A 17,330-nucleotide genomic window follows, 5' to 3' on the forward strand; every position below is an offset into this window, starting at 1 on the left:
GCACTCAGAGTGACACAGCCCCAGCTGCGGGACGGATGGATGAGCCCCAGCACCAGGATAGAAAAAAGACTGAATATTTCAGATGGGGGGCAGCCCAGGGGGTTCCCAGCCCTGCACCCTGCCAGCTGCTCACTGGCAGGGAAACCCATTGCTCTTCTGGGAGCAGCGCTGCCACCACGGGGGCTTGCAGAAGCAGATGCAGTGGGGCCAGCAGTCGCATCTCCACCAAAGCTTTGAGCAGCCCCACAGCCAGGAGCAGCCGTCCTGCAGGCACAGTCCTGCCTGGCACAGTCCTGAGGCCGCCTGCCCACGTGCCCTGCCCACGTGCCCCCGGTGCTGGGGCCTGGGCTCTGCTGGGGTGCTCCTGCCCGGCCCCACATGGATGGTGCTGCCCAGGCCCATGGAGCTGATTCTGTCTGGCGCCAAGGGGCTCCTCTTCGTCACCCCCACCGGGCTCCTTCTGCCCATCTGCATAGGGCTGCTTCTGCTTGGCACCGTGTCCTGCCCTTGGTCTTTGTCCCCATCTGCTGTCTTCCCTGAGTCTACATCTGCCCCCAGCAGCTCCACTCAAAGGCCCTGGGGCCACCCTCTGGGCTGCAGCAGGCCTGGTTAGAGCTGCTCCTCTTTCCTGGCGGGGGGGAGGAGGGCACTGCGGGGGGGCGTCCTACCACAGGCTTCCTTTCGCAACTTGGCCATCATGATTTGCAAAAACTTTTTGTACTGCTTGGTCACTATGACGGTGTCCTGCACAATGCGGATGAGCTCCTTGGCGAGGTTCTGTGTAACCACAGCTATGGCTGAGGGGCTGCTGGGGGTGGCTTCACATGGATGGGGCTCTGTGCTCTTTCACTGACATCCAGTAGGGAATTCCTCATGCTTTGGCATCCCTGCCATCCATGAGGAACTCCTGCTGGGTCCTGGCCAGGGGCGATTCCCAGCTTCCCCACTGGCACCCACTGGCCCTGAGGGACTGGGAATGTGCTATGCAGGTTAGTGCCACTGACTGTGCCATCACAGCAGGCCAGTGGTCTGGGACGCGGTAGAGGGAGCCCAGGGTAGAGGAGCCACTGCATGACAGGGAGGGCAGCAGGGCTGGTGGGGATTGGTGGTCCCTCCGCAGAACATCTGCACTTGCCCTGCAGTGGAGGATGGGGAAGAGAGAGAAGGCTGTTGCCCTGCAGTGCTCATGCACATCTGTAAGCCCACGTGTGGAGTTCCAATTTCTGCTAGTGAGGACTGGCAGGTTTCTTGGACAGGGAGACTGGGAGGGCAGTCAGACATTGGGTTGCCTGAGGATCCTGACATCTTCTTCCTCAGCCAAAGTGCCACGAGTCCCAGAATCACACAGTGGTCGTTGTTGGAGGGAACCTCCGGAGATTATCTAGTCCACCCCCCTGTAAAAGCAGGCTGTGCTAGAGCAGATTGCACAAAATTCTGTGCAGGTGGCATTGGAACGTCTCCAGAGGCCTCTCTGGGCAGCTTGTGCCAGTGATGTTAGTTGGAGTGCTGTGTGAGGGTCCCTGTGCTGGTGGGGGGCAGTGCCTGTACCAGCTGCAACATCAAGGCACTGCAAAGGGGCAGGGAGATGATGAGCACAAGCCCATGCCACGCTCCCTCCCCCCACACATCACAATGCCTGTTGCCAGGTCCCTGATGGCTGTGGAGGCCACCTGGCCCTGGGCACCCTCTGCCCCAGGGTGCGCTGGAGCTGTCTTTGCCCTGGAGCTGTCTTAGGCTCGCTCTAGTCCACCCAGGATGCCTCCTGAGCCCTTCCTTGCACCCCAGACCCCTCTGCAGGGACTCTAGCACCAAAAGAAAGCCCACTGGACTCGGGGCCTGGACCCTAGATTCGACCATTCCCCTTGAGTCTCCACGGCACTCCTCCATAGGTGTCTGTAATGCCCCAGAGCCTTGTGTAGCTCTCTAGCCAGATCATGGGAGCCCTCCTGAGGCAGTCAGGGTGACCCAGGCACTCTGTTTGTCCCACAGTCCCTCAGGGAGCCCTGCAGGGTCCCTCTGGCCCCCTTAGCGCCTCTGTACTCTGCCTGGAAAAATTGCTGAGCGCGTCATGGTGCAGGGACATGGCGGAGCAGCCAAAGCAGTTGCTGTGCTTTCACTGGGTACCTGGAGACCCATGGGACAAAGTTACGATGGACTCTCCTCTAACTTCTCCCCTCCTTTGTTCAGTCTTTAGGCTTCATGGTACATTGCATATTCGTTGTTATACACAGGCTTGGCTTGTGTATGCTGAAGGAGGTCTGAACTAGATGAGGTCCCAGTCAGCCCCTCTCTCCAGCCTGCCCAGGTCCCTTGGGATGGCACCACGATGCCCTGGCCTAAGTGCTGCTCCTCCCGCTTTGGTGTCATTTACCAAAGTGAGGGTGCCTTCTGCCCCATCATGGAGACCATTAATTAAGGAAGGTGTCAAAGAGGTTTGCAGCCAGTACTGACCCCTGGGTGCCACCGCTAGTTCCTGGCCTCACACCAGACTTGGTGCCACCGAGCAGCACCCGCTGGGCCTGGCTGTTCAGTCCTTTTCAGTCCCGCTCGCTGTCGGCTCACCTAGCCCTTTTCCATTTGAGTGACTTGAACTCCATGTTTAAAAGGAAGAGATTGCAAGAGGGGCCCATGCAAGCACACAGCTTTCAAAACCCCATGGCATAAACTTCCCACACTGAGTATTTCCACCAACTCCCCTAAAACCTAGAAAAGTACATGCCCCCTCAGTGACTTGTGCAAGGCCAGCAACTGCTTTTAATTCTGGCTTTGGCTTCTCTGCCGGTGGGTTCCAAATGAGTGTTGTTTTTGCAAGGTGATCCCCAAAGCAGAAGAGAGATTAAAGCTCTTCCTCGATGGTCCTGTGGGCAGGTGGGCCAGCTGGCGGAGCTGTCCCAGTCTCTGGAAGCTCCCTCTGAGCTCTTGGTGACCACAGGCAGCACTGGGAGGAGGGACAGGGTGGGCTGTTGCTGCTTTTTGTGCAGCTTGTTCCCTGTTGGGGTCACTTGCGGTGCTTCCTGGATCTTCCTCCTCCTCCTCCTCTCTGATATTCCATGATACAGATGCTGTGCTCCACGCTCATCCAGGGTTGCAAACCGCCCGTGTCTCCACCACAGCACCCTGAGTATTTCTCTCAGCTGCATCTGTAGTGCACTGAAACCCTCCTCCTCCTCCTTGCTGAGTGGTGGTACTCTGTGTACTCCACAAACCGGCTGCGGAGATCATAGCCATGCCGTGGGGATCTGCTCCGCTCTCTCTGCCTCAGCAGGCTTTTCTCTCCAGCAGCCCTGGGTGCAAGAGGTGACTCGGAAAAACTGTTGGAAAGCCCCTGAGTTGTGTCAATCCTGGGAGCATGACGATGACTTGGAGGACTTGTTCTCCTCCTCTTTGGTGACTGGTGGTACCCTCTGTGCTCCACTAATTGGCTGCAGAGATCATAGCTGCGCCGTGGGGATCTGACCTCTCTCTGCCTCAGCAGGGTTTGCTCCCGAGTAGCGCTGGGTGCAGAATTTTGGGAGCTGCCGTTAGAGGTCCCTGGAGTTGCGTTATCATTGGGAGCATGGTCATAACTTGGAGGACTCGTTCTTCTCTTCCTCCTTGCTAAGGGGTAGTACTCTTTGTACTCCACAAACTGGCTGCGGAGATCATAGCCATGCCGTGGGGATCTGCTCTGCTCTCTCTGCCTCAGCAGGCTTTTCTCCCCAGCAGCCCTGGGTGCAAGAGGTGACTCGGAAAAACTGTTGGAAAGCCCCTGAGTTGTTTCAATCCTGGGAGCATGACGATGACTTGGAGGACTCGTTCTCCTCCTCTTTGGTGACTGGTGGTACCCTCTGTGCTCCACTAATTGGCTGCAGAGATCATAGCTGCGCCGTGGGGATCTGATCTCTCTCTGCCTCAGCAGGGTTTGCTCCCGAGTAGCGCTGGGTGCAGAGCATCTGCGGGAGAAAAAGAACAAACAAGGATCAATGTTTGTTTAGAGCTGCTTTTGCAGCCCCCTCTGGGGTTCACTCATTTACTTGGAGTGGTTTCTATGACAGAGAGAAGACATGTCAAGACAAGAATATGGGAAATTCAGTTGGGGTCTTCCCACTAGGTCTGCCCCTGTCACAGCAAGACCTCGCCTTCATACCCCCTACGGCCTCCATTTCATAGAATCATAGCATCACAGGATGGTTTGGCTTGGAAGGGACCTTAACGGTCATCTAGTTCCAATCACCTGACATGGGCAGGGGCACCTTCCAACAGACCAGGTTGCTCAAAGCCCTGTCCAGCCTGGCCTTGAACACTTCCAGGGACAGGGCATCCACAGCTTCTCTGGGCAACCTCTGCCAGTGTCTCTCCACGCTCATCGTAAACAAGTTCTTCCTAAGATCGACTCTAAATCTACCCTCTTGAAGTTTAAAACTGCTGCCCCTCACCCAATCACTACACATCCTGATCAGGAGTCCCCCAGATCTTCCCTGTAGGCCGCTTTAGGGACGCTTCTCTGTATCAAACAGCTACAGAGAGCAGACAAGTAGCAGTTTACATCGGGGCAGCAGCCTAAAGCCCAGCAAGGGAAGGGAAGGACTGACGGGGGGCAGTTCACGTTGGACAGCACTGAATGATGCAGGTAGTAACTGTCTGCTAGGACAGAAAGACTCAGGAGGATCGGAAGGAAAATAGCCAGACCGGGAAAGGGAAATGTATTCTCGACACATTTTGGTAGTGGCTATTACCTGACATAAAAAAGTAAATAGGCTTGCTGCGCGAGAACTGTGTTTATGTCGCAACGATCCACCAACGTATCGTCCATCTGGTACCACAGTCCATCGCTGGCCTGTAAATAAAGGCAATGATATCTGGAGATGAAATGCGTGGTTTCTTCAGAAAAACACAGGCAGCAAACTACAGAAGCAAGAGTCCACCAGTGCAAATCCCATCCAGCCAGTCAGGAGACCTTCTCCCCCAAAAGCTTGGCTACCAGAAAAGTTTGCCTTCCCCAGCACACATTCTTCCCCGTGACAAAGGAGGTGGCTCTTTACCTTTGTGTAGCAGAAATAGTGTCCTGCCTGACAGCTGCCACCGCTGTGCACCAGGACAGCATATAAGGTGTAGAGGAGCAGTTCTGCAGCTCCCTGAGACATGTATGGCCGGAGATCCAAGTACTGGGGATACTGCACAAACTGCAGAGAGATCAAGAGGGCTCAGGAAGGATACTGCCATACCACGTGAAAAAGCCTGCCAAGACCAGGGCCCAGCTATGTTAAAATACATCTCTGGGGCTCATCAACACTTCTTGTCCCTGAAGCAGCAGGTAACGCCTTGGGTGGCAGGAAACTGTTCTCGGCCAGAGCAGCTCTGTCGCAGCAGAGCATGTGCTTGCCTTGCCACAGGAGCTCTCCTCTGCCCAGAAGGGAACACCAAAAGCTCCACCTGAACAGCTTGTGACAGAGCATCCTGCTTTGGGAAATCTCCTGCTCCAGGAAGAGAAAGAGAGTTGCCCTCCAATTGCGTACACACCTTGCCGATCTTCTTGCCATAGAAATCAAAGCGTTTCAGGCACAGCGTGAGCACCCTGGGCGCGCGATCGATTGTAAACCTCTTGAGGGCAGTAACCATCTCGTCACACCTTGAAAGCAAGCAGAGAGCCAAGCACTGAAATGCACCCTAGCTTGCCCCAAGGCAGCCAGACAACCTTTTCCACCTCACACGTCCTCACGCCATTTCAAGACTCTTCAGAACCATTAGGCCGTAAGAAAGAAAAGCTGTGCCTCCTGATTGTACATCGAACCTCCTGAGGCTCGATGACAGGCAGCATCTCCACACAGGTACAAGTCTTAATCTGGTGTTAGACATCCTCTTACCTGCTACATTGAAAGCTGTTTTCACCAGCCAGCCGCTCAGGTTTCACAAAGTTCTCCAGAGCTGCGGTGACAGATGAGGCTGCCTGGAGGGGTGAGAAAGGAGAGCTCTGAGCTGGGAGAAATGCCCTCGCCCAAGCACTCAGGAGGAGTTGCCCACAAGACCCAGGTGGATGACGCAGAGGAGACCCACCGTGACCCTGCAAAGAGTGGCCAGAGGGAGGAGGAAAGAGGGTATGATATCGGACATTTCCCTCACTTCCCAGAGATTCCCGGCTGACGCTATCAAGAGCTACCTCACCGTGCCACCGCTCAGTTCAGCTGCCGATAGTGTGCAGCATCATCAGGAATGAAAACAACACGAGCCATCAGCCTAGGAGCCAGGTGGGTGTTGAGGGAAGGCAAAGAGATGGTGGCTGAGAGTCCCTCAGTGCAGAGAGTATAATGCGTGCTTGCCCAGCACCTACAGGGAGACCGCTGCCATGGCCTTTGCAGGACACCTCCCATACCACTTCCCACCTCCCACCAAGCTCTCCTGTGTTCACAGTGCACTTTTCAAGGCCAGCTGCACACATTCTGGGAAGCCACAAGGAGCTTGGGATGTCCTGAAGCACAGTGAGAAACCCTCTTACTTCGATATCCAAAGGCACATCCAGGAAGGCCTCGCAGGAATTGGAAACTGCTTTGCAGCTGCAGCACGTGACTGGAAGGCAAACGGAAATGCTCAGCAACAGGTGAAGTCAATAGGATGTGCCCATTTATGCTTTTCATCTTTTCTAGAGCCAGCCACACGCTCATCTGTTTCTCACAGGCACACAGCAGGGCACAGGCAAGTGTAAGGAGAGCAACAGTTGTGGAAACATACCTCTGGACCTCAGGAAGCCCCCAAATATTTGATGGACGATGGTAGTATATTGAGAAGAGGTGTCCCAGCTGGAAGGAAACAGTAAAGCAGAGAGTTATCTCCTCCAAGAGTTTTCCTTTGCCTGCAAGCCCTGGGCGTAGTGTTTCCTTGATGGGGGTACATCAAGGCAGCCAAAAGGCCGGGCAACATTGAAAGGTCATTTGTTTGTGCTTATGCGCTGCTTCCAGCCAGACAAGCTCTCTGCATGGCAGTGACAGTACAGCGTAAGAAGTCGTGGGCGTCTTCCTGCATGCCAAGCATGAAATGTCCTCCTATTCCTAATCAAGAGGAAGGTAGTACTTCAGTCCTCTACCAACAGAGGAAAGCACATCAAAGTAGCTGAGGTGACCTACGTGGGAGGGCACTGATGACGTCCCTGGGCTGGATGGCACTGGCTGAGGTGTTCCAGGCATTGTTAACGTGCGCTTCCATGATGCACGTCATGCAGAAGCCTTGCTGGCGACCTGAAGAGGGAGGGAGGAAGGGAAGCAAGCCAGTCAGGTTAGTCAAAGAGCCATTGAATGGGAAACCTCATGGAGATCTTGGAGTTGTCCTAGACAGTCTCCTAGTCCTCCCCAGGTGCCAATGGCCCAGTATGCCCAGGACATCTCAGTACACAGAAAACATTCTTGAGAGGGATGCTTCACTGACAGAAGTTTTCTGTGCAACCAGCAGAGAGAGTTTAACCTGCAGGAATCGGGAACAACACCCGGGACTAGAAAGAGGCATCTTTGTGAGAGCGAACACACCTTGATAGGACAAGCGGCTTCTAGGCTTGAGTGTTCCCAGAACACCAGCTTGGGGGCAGCTGACAAAGAAGGGCTGTTTTTCTCCTACATCCCGTTGCAGGTTCTGGGGATGCTTGGGAAGTGCCCAGCAGACTGACAAGGAGATCTTCCTAAAAGTACTCACAGGAGCTGCTGTGCTCATGAGAGAGCAGGTAGTTGGCAAGAGGGGGTGTGTACGTCAGGCACTGCAGCACGGAGTTGAGGAAGCACGTATTGCCCAGGTTGTAGAGGCCTGCTCCAGCTCTCTGCCTTTGCTGCCAGCCCATGCAAATCTTCTCCGGGGAAAAGAGGATCCTTTGTGGTGGAGCCATTCCCTCGGCAACGACTGCAGGGAAATGATGGTTTTGTTGCACAGAAGCGTATCTGAAAAGCCAAGTTCTCTGCAGGAGCACCCAGGACAACCAGCTCCAACCTCCAAGCCAGAACAGGGGAAACCCAACGCTGTCTGTGACATTTACTGCTTGGAAAAGGTTTGGGAAAAGCCTGTTCACCTCCTTCTTTTGCTGGAAATCCAACAAACCCACACTCTGATTTCTGGGCTCGGGATACCCGCCTTTCCATCTAGAGTGTTGAATGATCAGGTCAAGCCTTCCCTTTTTCTGACTGTCACTTGACAAAAACAAGCAGGCACCAAGCCCAGAAGGGAACCCTACTGATGTCAGTTTGTTCTACGGGCAATGTGTAGAATGGCAGAGGAGGGACAAAATGACCAATTGCTGCGTCCAATCAAAAAACCCTGGGTAGGCCTGGCTGCTCTCAGGAAACACCCCAGAATTCCCTCAAGGTTGTCCCCACAATCAACATTCCAGGATGGAGCAGGAGCCGTGCCCATTGCATTTGGGGGCTCACAAAGCCCAAGGCTGCTGGTGAAGCTGTTACTCACAGGAGTCGTTTCCCATTGTGGCCGTGGCTCCTCTCAGGAGCAGAGCAGGAAGCTTTGGCTGGCAAAGAATGTCCAGATGCGGCCCAGAAAGAGAAGATCAGCACCAATACCATCACTTGGTTGCAATGAAGAAAGTGGAGCTCAAGAAAATCATTCAACCACCATAAAAAACAGAGGCCAACACTTGCCATCAAAAGTGTTCAAGTGGTCGCTTTAACTGCCTGTAGCGACTGTTAGCAGCAGAGCCCTCTGGCTCTCCAGCCCACACTTGCCCACCCTGTTTGCAGGAGTGACCGGTGCCTGGCCGCTACTATAACGGTTGCCTTTGCTGGGCTGTGTTTCTGGTCTCCCTTCCTGACCCATCAGTCAAGGTGGGCTTTGGGTCAGGCTACGCTGAGCTCAATGCCTCGGCCTGCCACCTCACTACTTCCCTAGCCTTGGCAACGGCAAAAAAATAGGAATTACCAAACAGGAACTCTACCCATAGTGCCTGTCTGGCCAGGCTAGAAGGGTGGAAAAGCTCAGCATACAGCTTGGGAGGTAGAGAGCAGCCTCCACTTTTATCCCCAACCTACCTCTTCTAGGACCTGTCCCACAAGCAAAGTCCTAGTTACCTTTGGAAGAGGGTGGAAGCTGAGGAGCAGTCAGCAGGAAAGGAGAAATGTTTAGAAAGAGGTAGCCACGCAAGTAGCTCAAGAAGGAGCCGAGTTATCCTGACGGGCAGCTCAGCCCAACTGGCTTTGGCCAGGATGTCCAGCCCTGGCCAGGTGAGGTCACAAGTTCCGGGTGGGTGCCGCATCACTGCCCCTTTGTGACACGGGGCTGCACGGCAACACACTGTGGCCAGGCAGCTGCCCCAGCCTGGGCACCTCCCCTGCAGCCAGCAGCCGGTGCCGCTGGGCTTCCCCACGTGCTGCTGGCGAAGGGCTGCTCGGCCGCCGGCACAGTTCCCACCTCTTCCCCGCTGCGCACAGCCAGAGGAGTCAACGCCTGCCCCGGGCTGGAAGCTGCCCGTGCACAGCTGTGGCTGGCACCGTCGCGTTGCGCAGGGTTTCTTTGCCATTCATCCCAGCTATAGGACTGTGTGCGTGAGACTCGTGGAGCAAAGCACCTGCCCATGACTTGCATCTGCCCCCAGGACTCAGCCTGTGCTTGGGACATCCACTTTGGCCACAGCCTCGCTTGGGTGGCTTTTTGTCATCATGTGCCCCTGGGGATGGCTGGTGTTTCCCCTCCTGGCCTGGGGAGGCTGCTTTTGCCCCTTGTCCACACCAGGTACCTGGGCTGACTCCTGCCCTGCTCAGGGGGCTCTTTATGCCCCTGCCCATATTGGGGTGGCGAGCTTTGCTCCTGCCCCTCAGGGGGCATTGACTTCTGTCCCTGTCCTGCTCAGGGCATCTTGCCCTGCCCCTCCCCTGCTGGGGGCAGCCGTTTTTGCCCTGCCATAGCAGGACACCAGGACTCCAGTGCTGTTTTCCTGGCACCAACTACCAGCGCAGGCTGGATCTCAGTGTCACACCACAACCTTGCTGCTCAGGACAAAGTCAGCTCCGCTCCAAGTCTCCTTCAGCGCTGTTCCTCCAGCTGGCATCTGACAGGCGTAGGTGCAAATTTCCCTCCCTGCTGAGCTGGCTGCAGGGCCAGGCCGCAGGAGCTGGCAGCACCCAATGCCACCCAGGGAAGTGAAGGATCCCGGCAGCTGGATGTCAAGTAGGCTGTGCCTCTTCCTCCCGTTCCTCACTCACACACTTCAGCTACAGCTCTTGTGCTTGGGCACATGGCGAACCGTTATGCTTCACAAGATGCCGCAGTCAGTGGGATGGGTTGTGTGAACGTGGCTGAAAAGTTCCTGTGCCCCGACAGGCTCCCTTCACAAAGGCATCTTGTCCATGAGATGACCTGTTCAGAGTGGTTTTCCGTATTTAGCTTTTTAGTAGCATTGCACTAAACAAAACACCGTAACCAGTAGTTACCTGGAGGAGAAAAATAAAAAAGGGGGAGGGAGGGGCAGCGGAGAAAGGGAAACATAATAAAAAAGGGCAGACTGAAATAAAACAGACAACAAAAACTTGACTGCAGTTCTTAGTAAAGCCAACATGGAACATGACCAGAACCAGCTGCCAGGCGTTCCAGGTCCTAGGAAGCTCTGTCAGACCTGTGCAGAACACCTCTGCCCTCATTAGACATTGCTGGTATTGCAAAGACCAACTTGCAAAGCTCTCTTCAGACTTGAAGGTATCTGCTGCCCTGAGGGCCTTTGGTGGAGGAGAAGGAGATCTCCAGGCACACCATGGAGCTGCTGACAGGCCCACTGTGAAACTGCTTGGCGTGTTCCCCAACTGTATTATCCAGGGGCTAGTAAGGCTTGTTGGAGGTAAACCCCAGCAGCCTGAGAATGCAGGCACACGAGTGGAGACCCCGGTGTGATGTGCCTTGTGTGCCTGGGCTGCTCTGCATCTGCTGGGTAGAGGGAGGACAGAGCTCACTGCACTGCAGCAGTGGTATCGGTGGCTGGCACAAAGGCACCCAATGTGTCTGCAGGGCTGCCTGGGGTGCCCTCCGCGCTGCCCTGCTGAGGCTCCACCTGGAGTGCTGTGTCCAGTGCTGGGCTCCCCAGTGCAGGAGAGACAGGGAGCTGTTGGAGAGGGTCCAGAGAAGTGCGACGGGGATGAGGGGTCTGGAGCATCCCCCTTCTTATGAGGACAGGTGGAAAGAGCTAGGTGTGTTCAGCCTGGAGAAGACAAGGCTGAGGGTGTCTTACCAATGCCTACAAATCCCTTAAGGGTGAATGTCAGGAGGATGGGGCCAGGCTCTTTGCAAGCTCTCCTGCTCGCACACCTACTACAGGGAAGTGGTTAGTGCCTTAGGAAGATTTGGTTGTTTTATTTTCATTGTGCTGTCCTATATGCAGATCTTCAAGGCTGTGCTGAGGGTCCCGTCTGAGCAGGGACGGCACAAAGCCTTTTCCACGTGACTCCCTCACCTGGCCGTGGTCTCCATCTTTCTCAGCACCGTCATGTTTGCCTAACTGAAGCCCCCCCGTATGTCGTCCCCATCCCTGGATCTGGTGGTGTTAGTGCAGTACTCGGTGGTGCCTCCAGCAGTGAACCCCGCCATCTACAGCATGAGGAACCAGGAGCTCACAGGTGCAGTGAAGAAGCTGCTGCAGTCAGGTGTCTCTCAGGAGAAATGAGCTGCTTTGTGTCTCTTCACAAGGGACTTCCTGTTCATCTTTGGATCATCCTGTACATTTATGACTGTATCTGTTACAATCCTGTTTTCCCTGCAATATCTGCACCCATTGCACTTCTTCAAAAGCAGGAACCCAGCCTGTGTGACCCAGAGGACTTTTTGTGCATGGGAGGGTGGTACAGCTGGCCTCCAGTGTTGCATCTCTGTAATAAAGGTGGTTTTTCTCAGTGCCCATGTCTGGAGGTTGGGCTCTTCTTCCAAAGCTGAGCTCAGGAACAGGCTGAAGGAATTGCCCCCAGGAGCGTGCTGCTGGGCTTGGGTTCCCCATGGCTCAGGGGAGGAGGGCATGGGTCAATGCGTTAAGGAATGGGCCTGTGTTGAGCCTTCCCGTGTGGGTGCCCAGTGCCCATGGGAATGGTGGGTGACCAACAGGGATGTGCCTGGGACCATCTCCCTGGGCTTTCAGGCACCGCTGCCCTCCACAGCAGCACCGCCTGCTCAGGGCCATGCCTGAGACCACATCCCTGGGCAAGAGCAGGTGTCTCTCTGCACGCCCCAGCTGGGGCAGGCTGCTGTGTCCCTGGTGCACCAGGAGGTGCCTGGGGAGCCCCCAGGCCAGCAGTCTGGTGCTGGGGACAGGGACTGGCCCAGAGGGGCTGCCGGGAGTGGGCAATCAGGGTCTGTGTGAGAGAAGAGCAGCAGGCAGAGGGGGACACTGGCCTCTGTCCCCTCATGCCATGGCTGGTGTCAGCCCTGGGGCTGTCTGGCAAGATGAGACCCCTCTCTGATCACCAGCATCTGCTGTGCCTTTCAGAGAGGCTGGGTCTTTGGGATGAGTGCCCAGAGCTCTGCAGCCCCCTTTGGGTGGGCAATTGCATGGGGCCAGCCCAGCGTGGGCTGCTGTGTCTGCCTGGGCTGGGGAGAGGGCAGGGGAGGGGGGCAAAGCGTGGAGGGAGGGGGCAGGGCTGGGCTGGGAAGGGCCTGGGAGAGGCAAACACCAGTGTAGAGCTCAGCTGTGTGAGTGTGCATGGTGGGGTACAGAGCAGGGTGGTCCTGGTGCAGACCCAGGGGTCATGGTGAAGGAAGCAAGGCACCAAAGGAGAGGGCCTGCACTGTTTCATGCTCCTTGGAGACCCCAGGGAGGATGCAGCAGGGAAAATTTCCCCAAGAAGTCCCAATCACCGCTCATTTCCCTGTGTGGTCATAGACCCCAGCCCCAGCAAGGGACCTTTGCTGCATTGTCACGTCTATCCTTCTTGGTGGCTTAGTGAGACCAAACTCCATTGCCATTTTCAATATAAAGTGATTCATTTTCCTACAGACACTTCTTACACACAAGTGTCCCATAGCTCTTGCCACAGTTGGTCACTCAGCCAAGGCCGTGGTCAGAGACTTCCAGCCAGATCATGTGCTCATGGCCTTGTTTTGACAAATATTGAAACAGGCCAAGGATTGCCATCCAGCAGCAGCCCTGGGCCCAGCGCTCTGGCCTTTCACTCTAAACGATTCCTCAAATAAAACCCCAACTCTCTTAGCCCCTCCTTGTCCATAATGTGCTCCAGGTCCCACCCATCCCTCTGGCCTCTTCAGGACCTGCTCCAATCTGTCGGGGTCTTTCTGGTGCTGGGGAGCCACATTCTGGGCACAGCAGTCCTGATGTGGTCCTGTGGTGGGTTAACCTTGGCCCGAAACCTACCAGTGCCCCAGCTGCTCATTCACTTCCCTGACTCAACAGGACAAGGGAGGAAATGAACCAGCAATGTTCATGGGTCAAGATAAAGACAGAGAGATTACTTACCTATCCCTGTAATGACCAATTAGATGTTGTCTTGCCAAAGGTCAATTTCATTTATTGCCAATTCAAACGGATTTTGATTATGAGAAACAATGTCCAAAGTATTATATGACCATTCCCCTCACAGGTCCTTCCAGGGCCAAATTACTCCATTGCTCCCAACCACCTAATCACCCACACCCTGAGAGGTGCCGGAGGGATGTTGAAGAGTGGGCTGATAGCACAGAACGCCTCTGCTGCTCCTTTCTGCTCACAATTCTGCCCTGCTGCAGTGTGGGTCCTCTCCATGAACCCCACTATCTTTGCAGCGTTCGTTTCATTCTGTCTTACTTGTGTTCTTGATACTCACAGAATGGCAGAGAAGTGTTGACATTGGAAGAGACCTCTGGAGATCACCCAGTGAAACTCCCCAGCTGAGGCACAGCCAGCTCAAGCAGGTTCTACAAGGCCTTAGCTTGGTAGGTTTGGAAAATCTTCAGGCATGGACACTGCACAACCTCTCTTGGCAACTCTTCCGGTGGCTGATCATCCTCAGAGTCAAAAGTGTTACCTTGGTTCAGATGGAATGCTGTATACATTAACAAGACTCTCAGAGCTTTTACTTCTACAGAGTGAACAGTTGTAGAACTCTCACCCTTTCTTCCTGGGAAAGTTGCTCCAGTGCCTCCCACCCACTTTGTGGCCCTCTGAAGAACTTGCTTTAGCAGATCAAAAACTTTCTTGCCCTGGGAATAACAGCCCTGGACGCAGCACTGCAGATGTGGCCTCAGCAGTGCTGAGAGGAGGGAAGGGTCACCTTCCTCCATCAGCCAGCGATGCTTTTCCTAATGCAGCCACCACAGCTTTGGGCCTTTGCCATGAAGGTGCATCAATCATTCATTATCACCTGCTTGTCCTCTGGCACCCAAAGGTCCTTCTCTGTAGAGCTGCTCTCTAGCTGCCCTGCCACCAGCAGGATAGCCACAGGAGGTCTGGATCACAGCCTGGCCTCCCCCAGGGACTTGCTCAGCAGCAGCAGCTTGTCCTTCTTGGAGATGAGCTTCACCTCTGGCACAGGCTGTAGGGTGCTACAGAGCCACCTGGGAGAGCAAAGCCCTCTCCTGGCAGGGCTGCACAGACCAGGCCTGTTGCCCTCTGGCCTTGGCCACTGCAGCCTTTGCTCTCGTGGTGGGAACCCCCTTCATCCTTCTGCTGCCCCCTGCCATCCCCTCCAGCATCCTCTACTGGGCAGCAAACCCTTCCCACACAAGGGCTCCCATCCCTGGGTACCGGTGTCCGTGTGACAAGCCTGCTCTTGGCCCTGGTGCCACACCTGAGGTGCTGCAGCCCACATGGGCCCCAGAGCCCACCGCCTGGGGCATGGGCAGCAGGAGCCCCCTGTGCCACCACAGAGCTGTGACATCAGTGCCATAAGTCCTAGAGGAGGGGCAGGACAGCTCCCACGCCTTCGGTGGTGGGTCGAGACACAAGGTCTGTAGGGGAGACCTACGGGAAAGATGAGGAGTGGGGGATGCTCTGTGTGATGTCAGGGCAGCTCAGATACATGGGGCTCTTGTACTGGACAGGCAATTGAGGTTGGGTGAGAGCTTGTGTGTGGATCAAAGGAGAGACCAGAAAGAATGACACTGTGGTAGGAATTAGTTGTGGTTTGACCCTGGCCATAGCCTAAACACCCAGAATCAGTTGCTCACTGACCACATACATGTCCAACATGACTGGGGAGAGGATCAGAGGAAAACTCACAGGTCAGGACAAAGGTCAATAGGAGAAACAAAAGCTTTGTGTGAAGAACATGCACTCCATGCTAGCCCAAGCCAGGACAGAGTTACAGGTCATATGGTCAGGGTGAAGAATGAACAATGTCTTCTTCACATGCTCTGAGGCAATCTGTGGATGACAGGGTCTGGCTTTTCTGGAGGAATCAGTCTCCTTGGTATTCACTGCACAGGTAAGCAAGGATGCCAAGAGTCCAGGGCCTTGTGGGCTAGTTCCTCATGTTCAAACAGCCCATCCAGTCTGATGCCTGCCTGGACCTGGCACTCCAAAAAGGAAGAGCTGCTCAAGGATGTGAAGACCAGTGCCAGTGTTGGTTGTAGTGAGTGTGAAATTGTGGTGACCCTGATCCCCAATTAGGTGGAGAAGGAGGTCAGCAAAGCACAGCTCTGGGACAGGAGGGAATGAGAACCTGGCCTTTTGAGGGCCCTGGCAGGTGGGATCCCGTGGGGCCAGGGACCAGAAAGCATCCCTATGCCTTCCTGGCCTAACCAGCTTCATCTTGGGCCTCCACCTAAAGCTTTCTCCATGGTTCCAGGAGGCCATTGAAGCCAGGCAGTAGTTTCAACTCCAACGTGATCCATGCTGTAGATCTGCAGGTCTCCAGGCAACATCTTAGACACAGCACTGCCTGTCCATAGACCTTGCTCTTTTGGCCTTGAAGGCTCATTTTCCCAGTTGATTCTTGATGGGGTGTCCAATGAAATGACACTATGACCCTTTAAATCCTAGGGCCTCACTGCTTCCTTACTTCTCATCCCTTCATCAGTTGTTAGGAGGAGGAGAAGGAAAAGCAGGTTCTGGCTGTCAAGGACTAAAATGGAGGAGCAAAACTGTTACCTTCAGCTCCTTTCATATAGGCCTTAAATCTTTCACAGGAACCAGAAAGCACTGAGATTCCTCCACCTCCCCACCTTTTAGCAAAGAAGTTCATACTATCCAAGCAGAGCATTTGTTTGCATTCTGTTTACAGCTTCAAGCACCCCATGATGTGGAGGTTGGTCATTGCATTATCTCCTGCCAAGAACATTCTTATTTCCACATCTGACGATTGCCTATCACATTCCTGCCAGGTACCACAGCTCCAAGACCGGCTTCATCCTCCTGACCACCTCCCCGTTGGGACTGGCAGGTCACTAGGAGGCTCCCAAGGCCTTCCCTTGTGCAGGCAGAACAAGGGCCTTGCCCTCAGTTTCCCCTCCCAGGAAAGTGTTCCAGCCCCTGAGCATCTCAGTGACCCTTCACTGAACTCACTCCCAGTCATACACATCTTCCTTGCTGTTATGGGTCCTGTCTCGAGGCACTGAGACACTTCTTGCCTCAGTCCCTCCCCAGTCAAGGCCCAAAAATGAACACAGCAGTCTACACATGGTGTAATGGGTGATGAGCATGGGGACACCATCTCTTCCCTCACTCCCTTGGCAAGGCACCTCTTCATACACTCCAGGACACTGCTGGCTGCCTCTGCTACCAGGTCACGGGGTGGGATTGTGTTTTGCCTTCTGTGCCCCAGCACCACCAGGGCCTTTTCTGCACAGACACTGCCCAGCCAGGCAGGTCCCAGGCCCTGCAGCTGCAGGGTGTTAGTCCATCCGAGGGAGGTGCAGGCTCTGCCCTTGGTCCGTCCTGCACCTGTGCAGCTCCTGACAGGGCGGCCATCCCACCTGCCAGGTTTTCCCTGGATGGCATCCCTAGGGCACAGGAATGGGCCTCCGAGTTCAGGGCCATCACCAGACATTGTGGCAGTTGCCTCCACTGGGTCATGTGTACAGCTTCTAAACTGTACCACGCACAGGTCAGTCCCCTGTGCTGGCAACAATGCCCCAGTATGTCCCAGGGGCCTCCAGGTGGGGTGTCAGCCCCTCACCACTGCTCTCTCAGCCTGACCATCCAGCTGGTGTTTTACCCATCTCTTTCCGTACGCACCCAGAGTGTCATGGCCTCACGTGGGCAGAACACTGAGGGAGACCATGGCCAGAGTTTTGCTGAAGCTGAGGGAAATGACATCCACTTTGTAGCTCCTCACGCACAACTGCAGGCTGTCAGGTTGCGAGGTGTGATTTACCTGTGGTGACGCAAGTCGAGGTGGACTTAAAAGAAACACTATGTCTGGGTGGCTGGGTTCAGACAAAATGGCCTTTATTGTTTATACAAA

The 17,330-nt window shown here is 54.9% G+C and overlaps 1 protein-coding gene across 1 annotated transcript; it reads right to left on the minus strand.

Moving 5' to 3' along the window:
- Positions 1–609: 609 nt before the first annotated feature.
- On the minus strand, positions 610–7,843 carry LOC130156226 (ubiquitin carboxyl-terminal hydrolase 42-like). The gene is made up of 11 exons (XM_056354530.1): positions 7,657–7,843; positions 7,098–7,208; positions 6,927–7,022; positions 6,706–6,780; positions 6,473–6,543; positions 5,844–5,926; positions 5,500–5,608; positions 5,022–5,162; positions 4,716–4,816; positions 3,458–3,632; positions 610–777 (listed from the first exon to the last, which is right to left on the minus strand). The coding sequence occupies exons 1-11, from the start codon at positions 7,841–7,843 to the stop codon at positions 610–612; spliced, it is 1,317 nt and encodes a 438-aa protein (XP_056210505.1).
- Between the last annotated feature and the right edge of the window lie 9,487 nt (positions 7,844–17,330).

This window comes from Falco biarmicus, chromosome 10 (genome assembly GCF_023638135.1).
Source record: "Falco biarmicus isolate bFalBia1 chromosome 10, bFalBia1.pri, whole genome shotgun sequence".
Classification (NCBI taxonomy): domain Eukaryota; kingdom Metazoa; phylum Chordata; class Aves; order Falconiformes; family Falconidae; genus Falco; species Falco biarmicus.

What these genes read in the sequence shown, in the direction of transcription:
- LOC130156226 (XM_056354530.1), bottom strand. Translation starts at nt 7,843, where the DNA reads ATGGCTCCACCACAAAGGATCCTCTTTTCCCCGGAGAAGATTTGCATG. An exon ending in GGGCTTCCTGAGGTCCAGAG is followed by an intron (nt 6,544 to 6,705) that starts GTATGTTTCCAC and finishes TTTGCCTTCCAG; the next exon opens with TCACGTGCTGCAGCTGCAAA. An exon ending in ATGGCAAGAAGATCGGCAAG is followed by an intron (nt 5,163 to 5,499) that starts GTGTGTACGCAA and finishes ATCTCTCTGCAG; the next exon opens with TTTGTGCAGTATCCCCAGTA.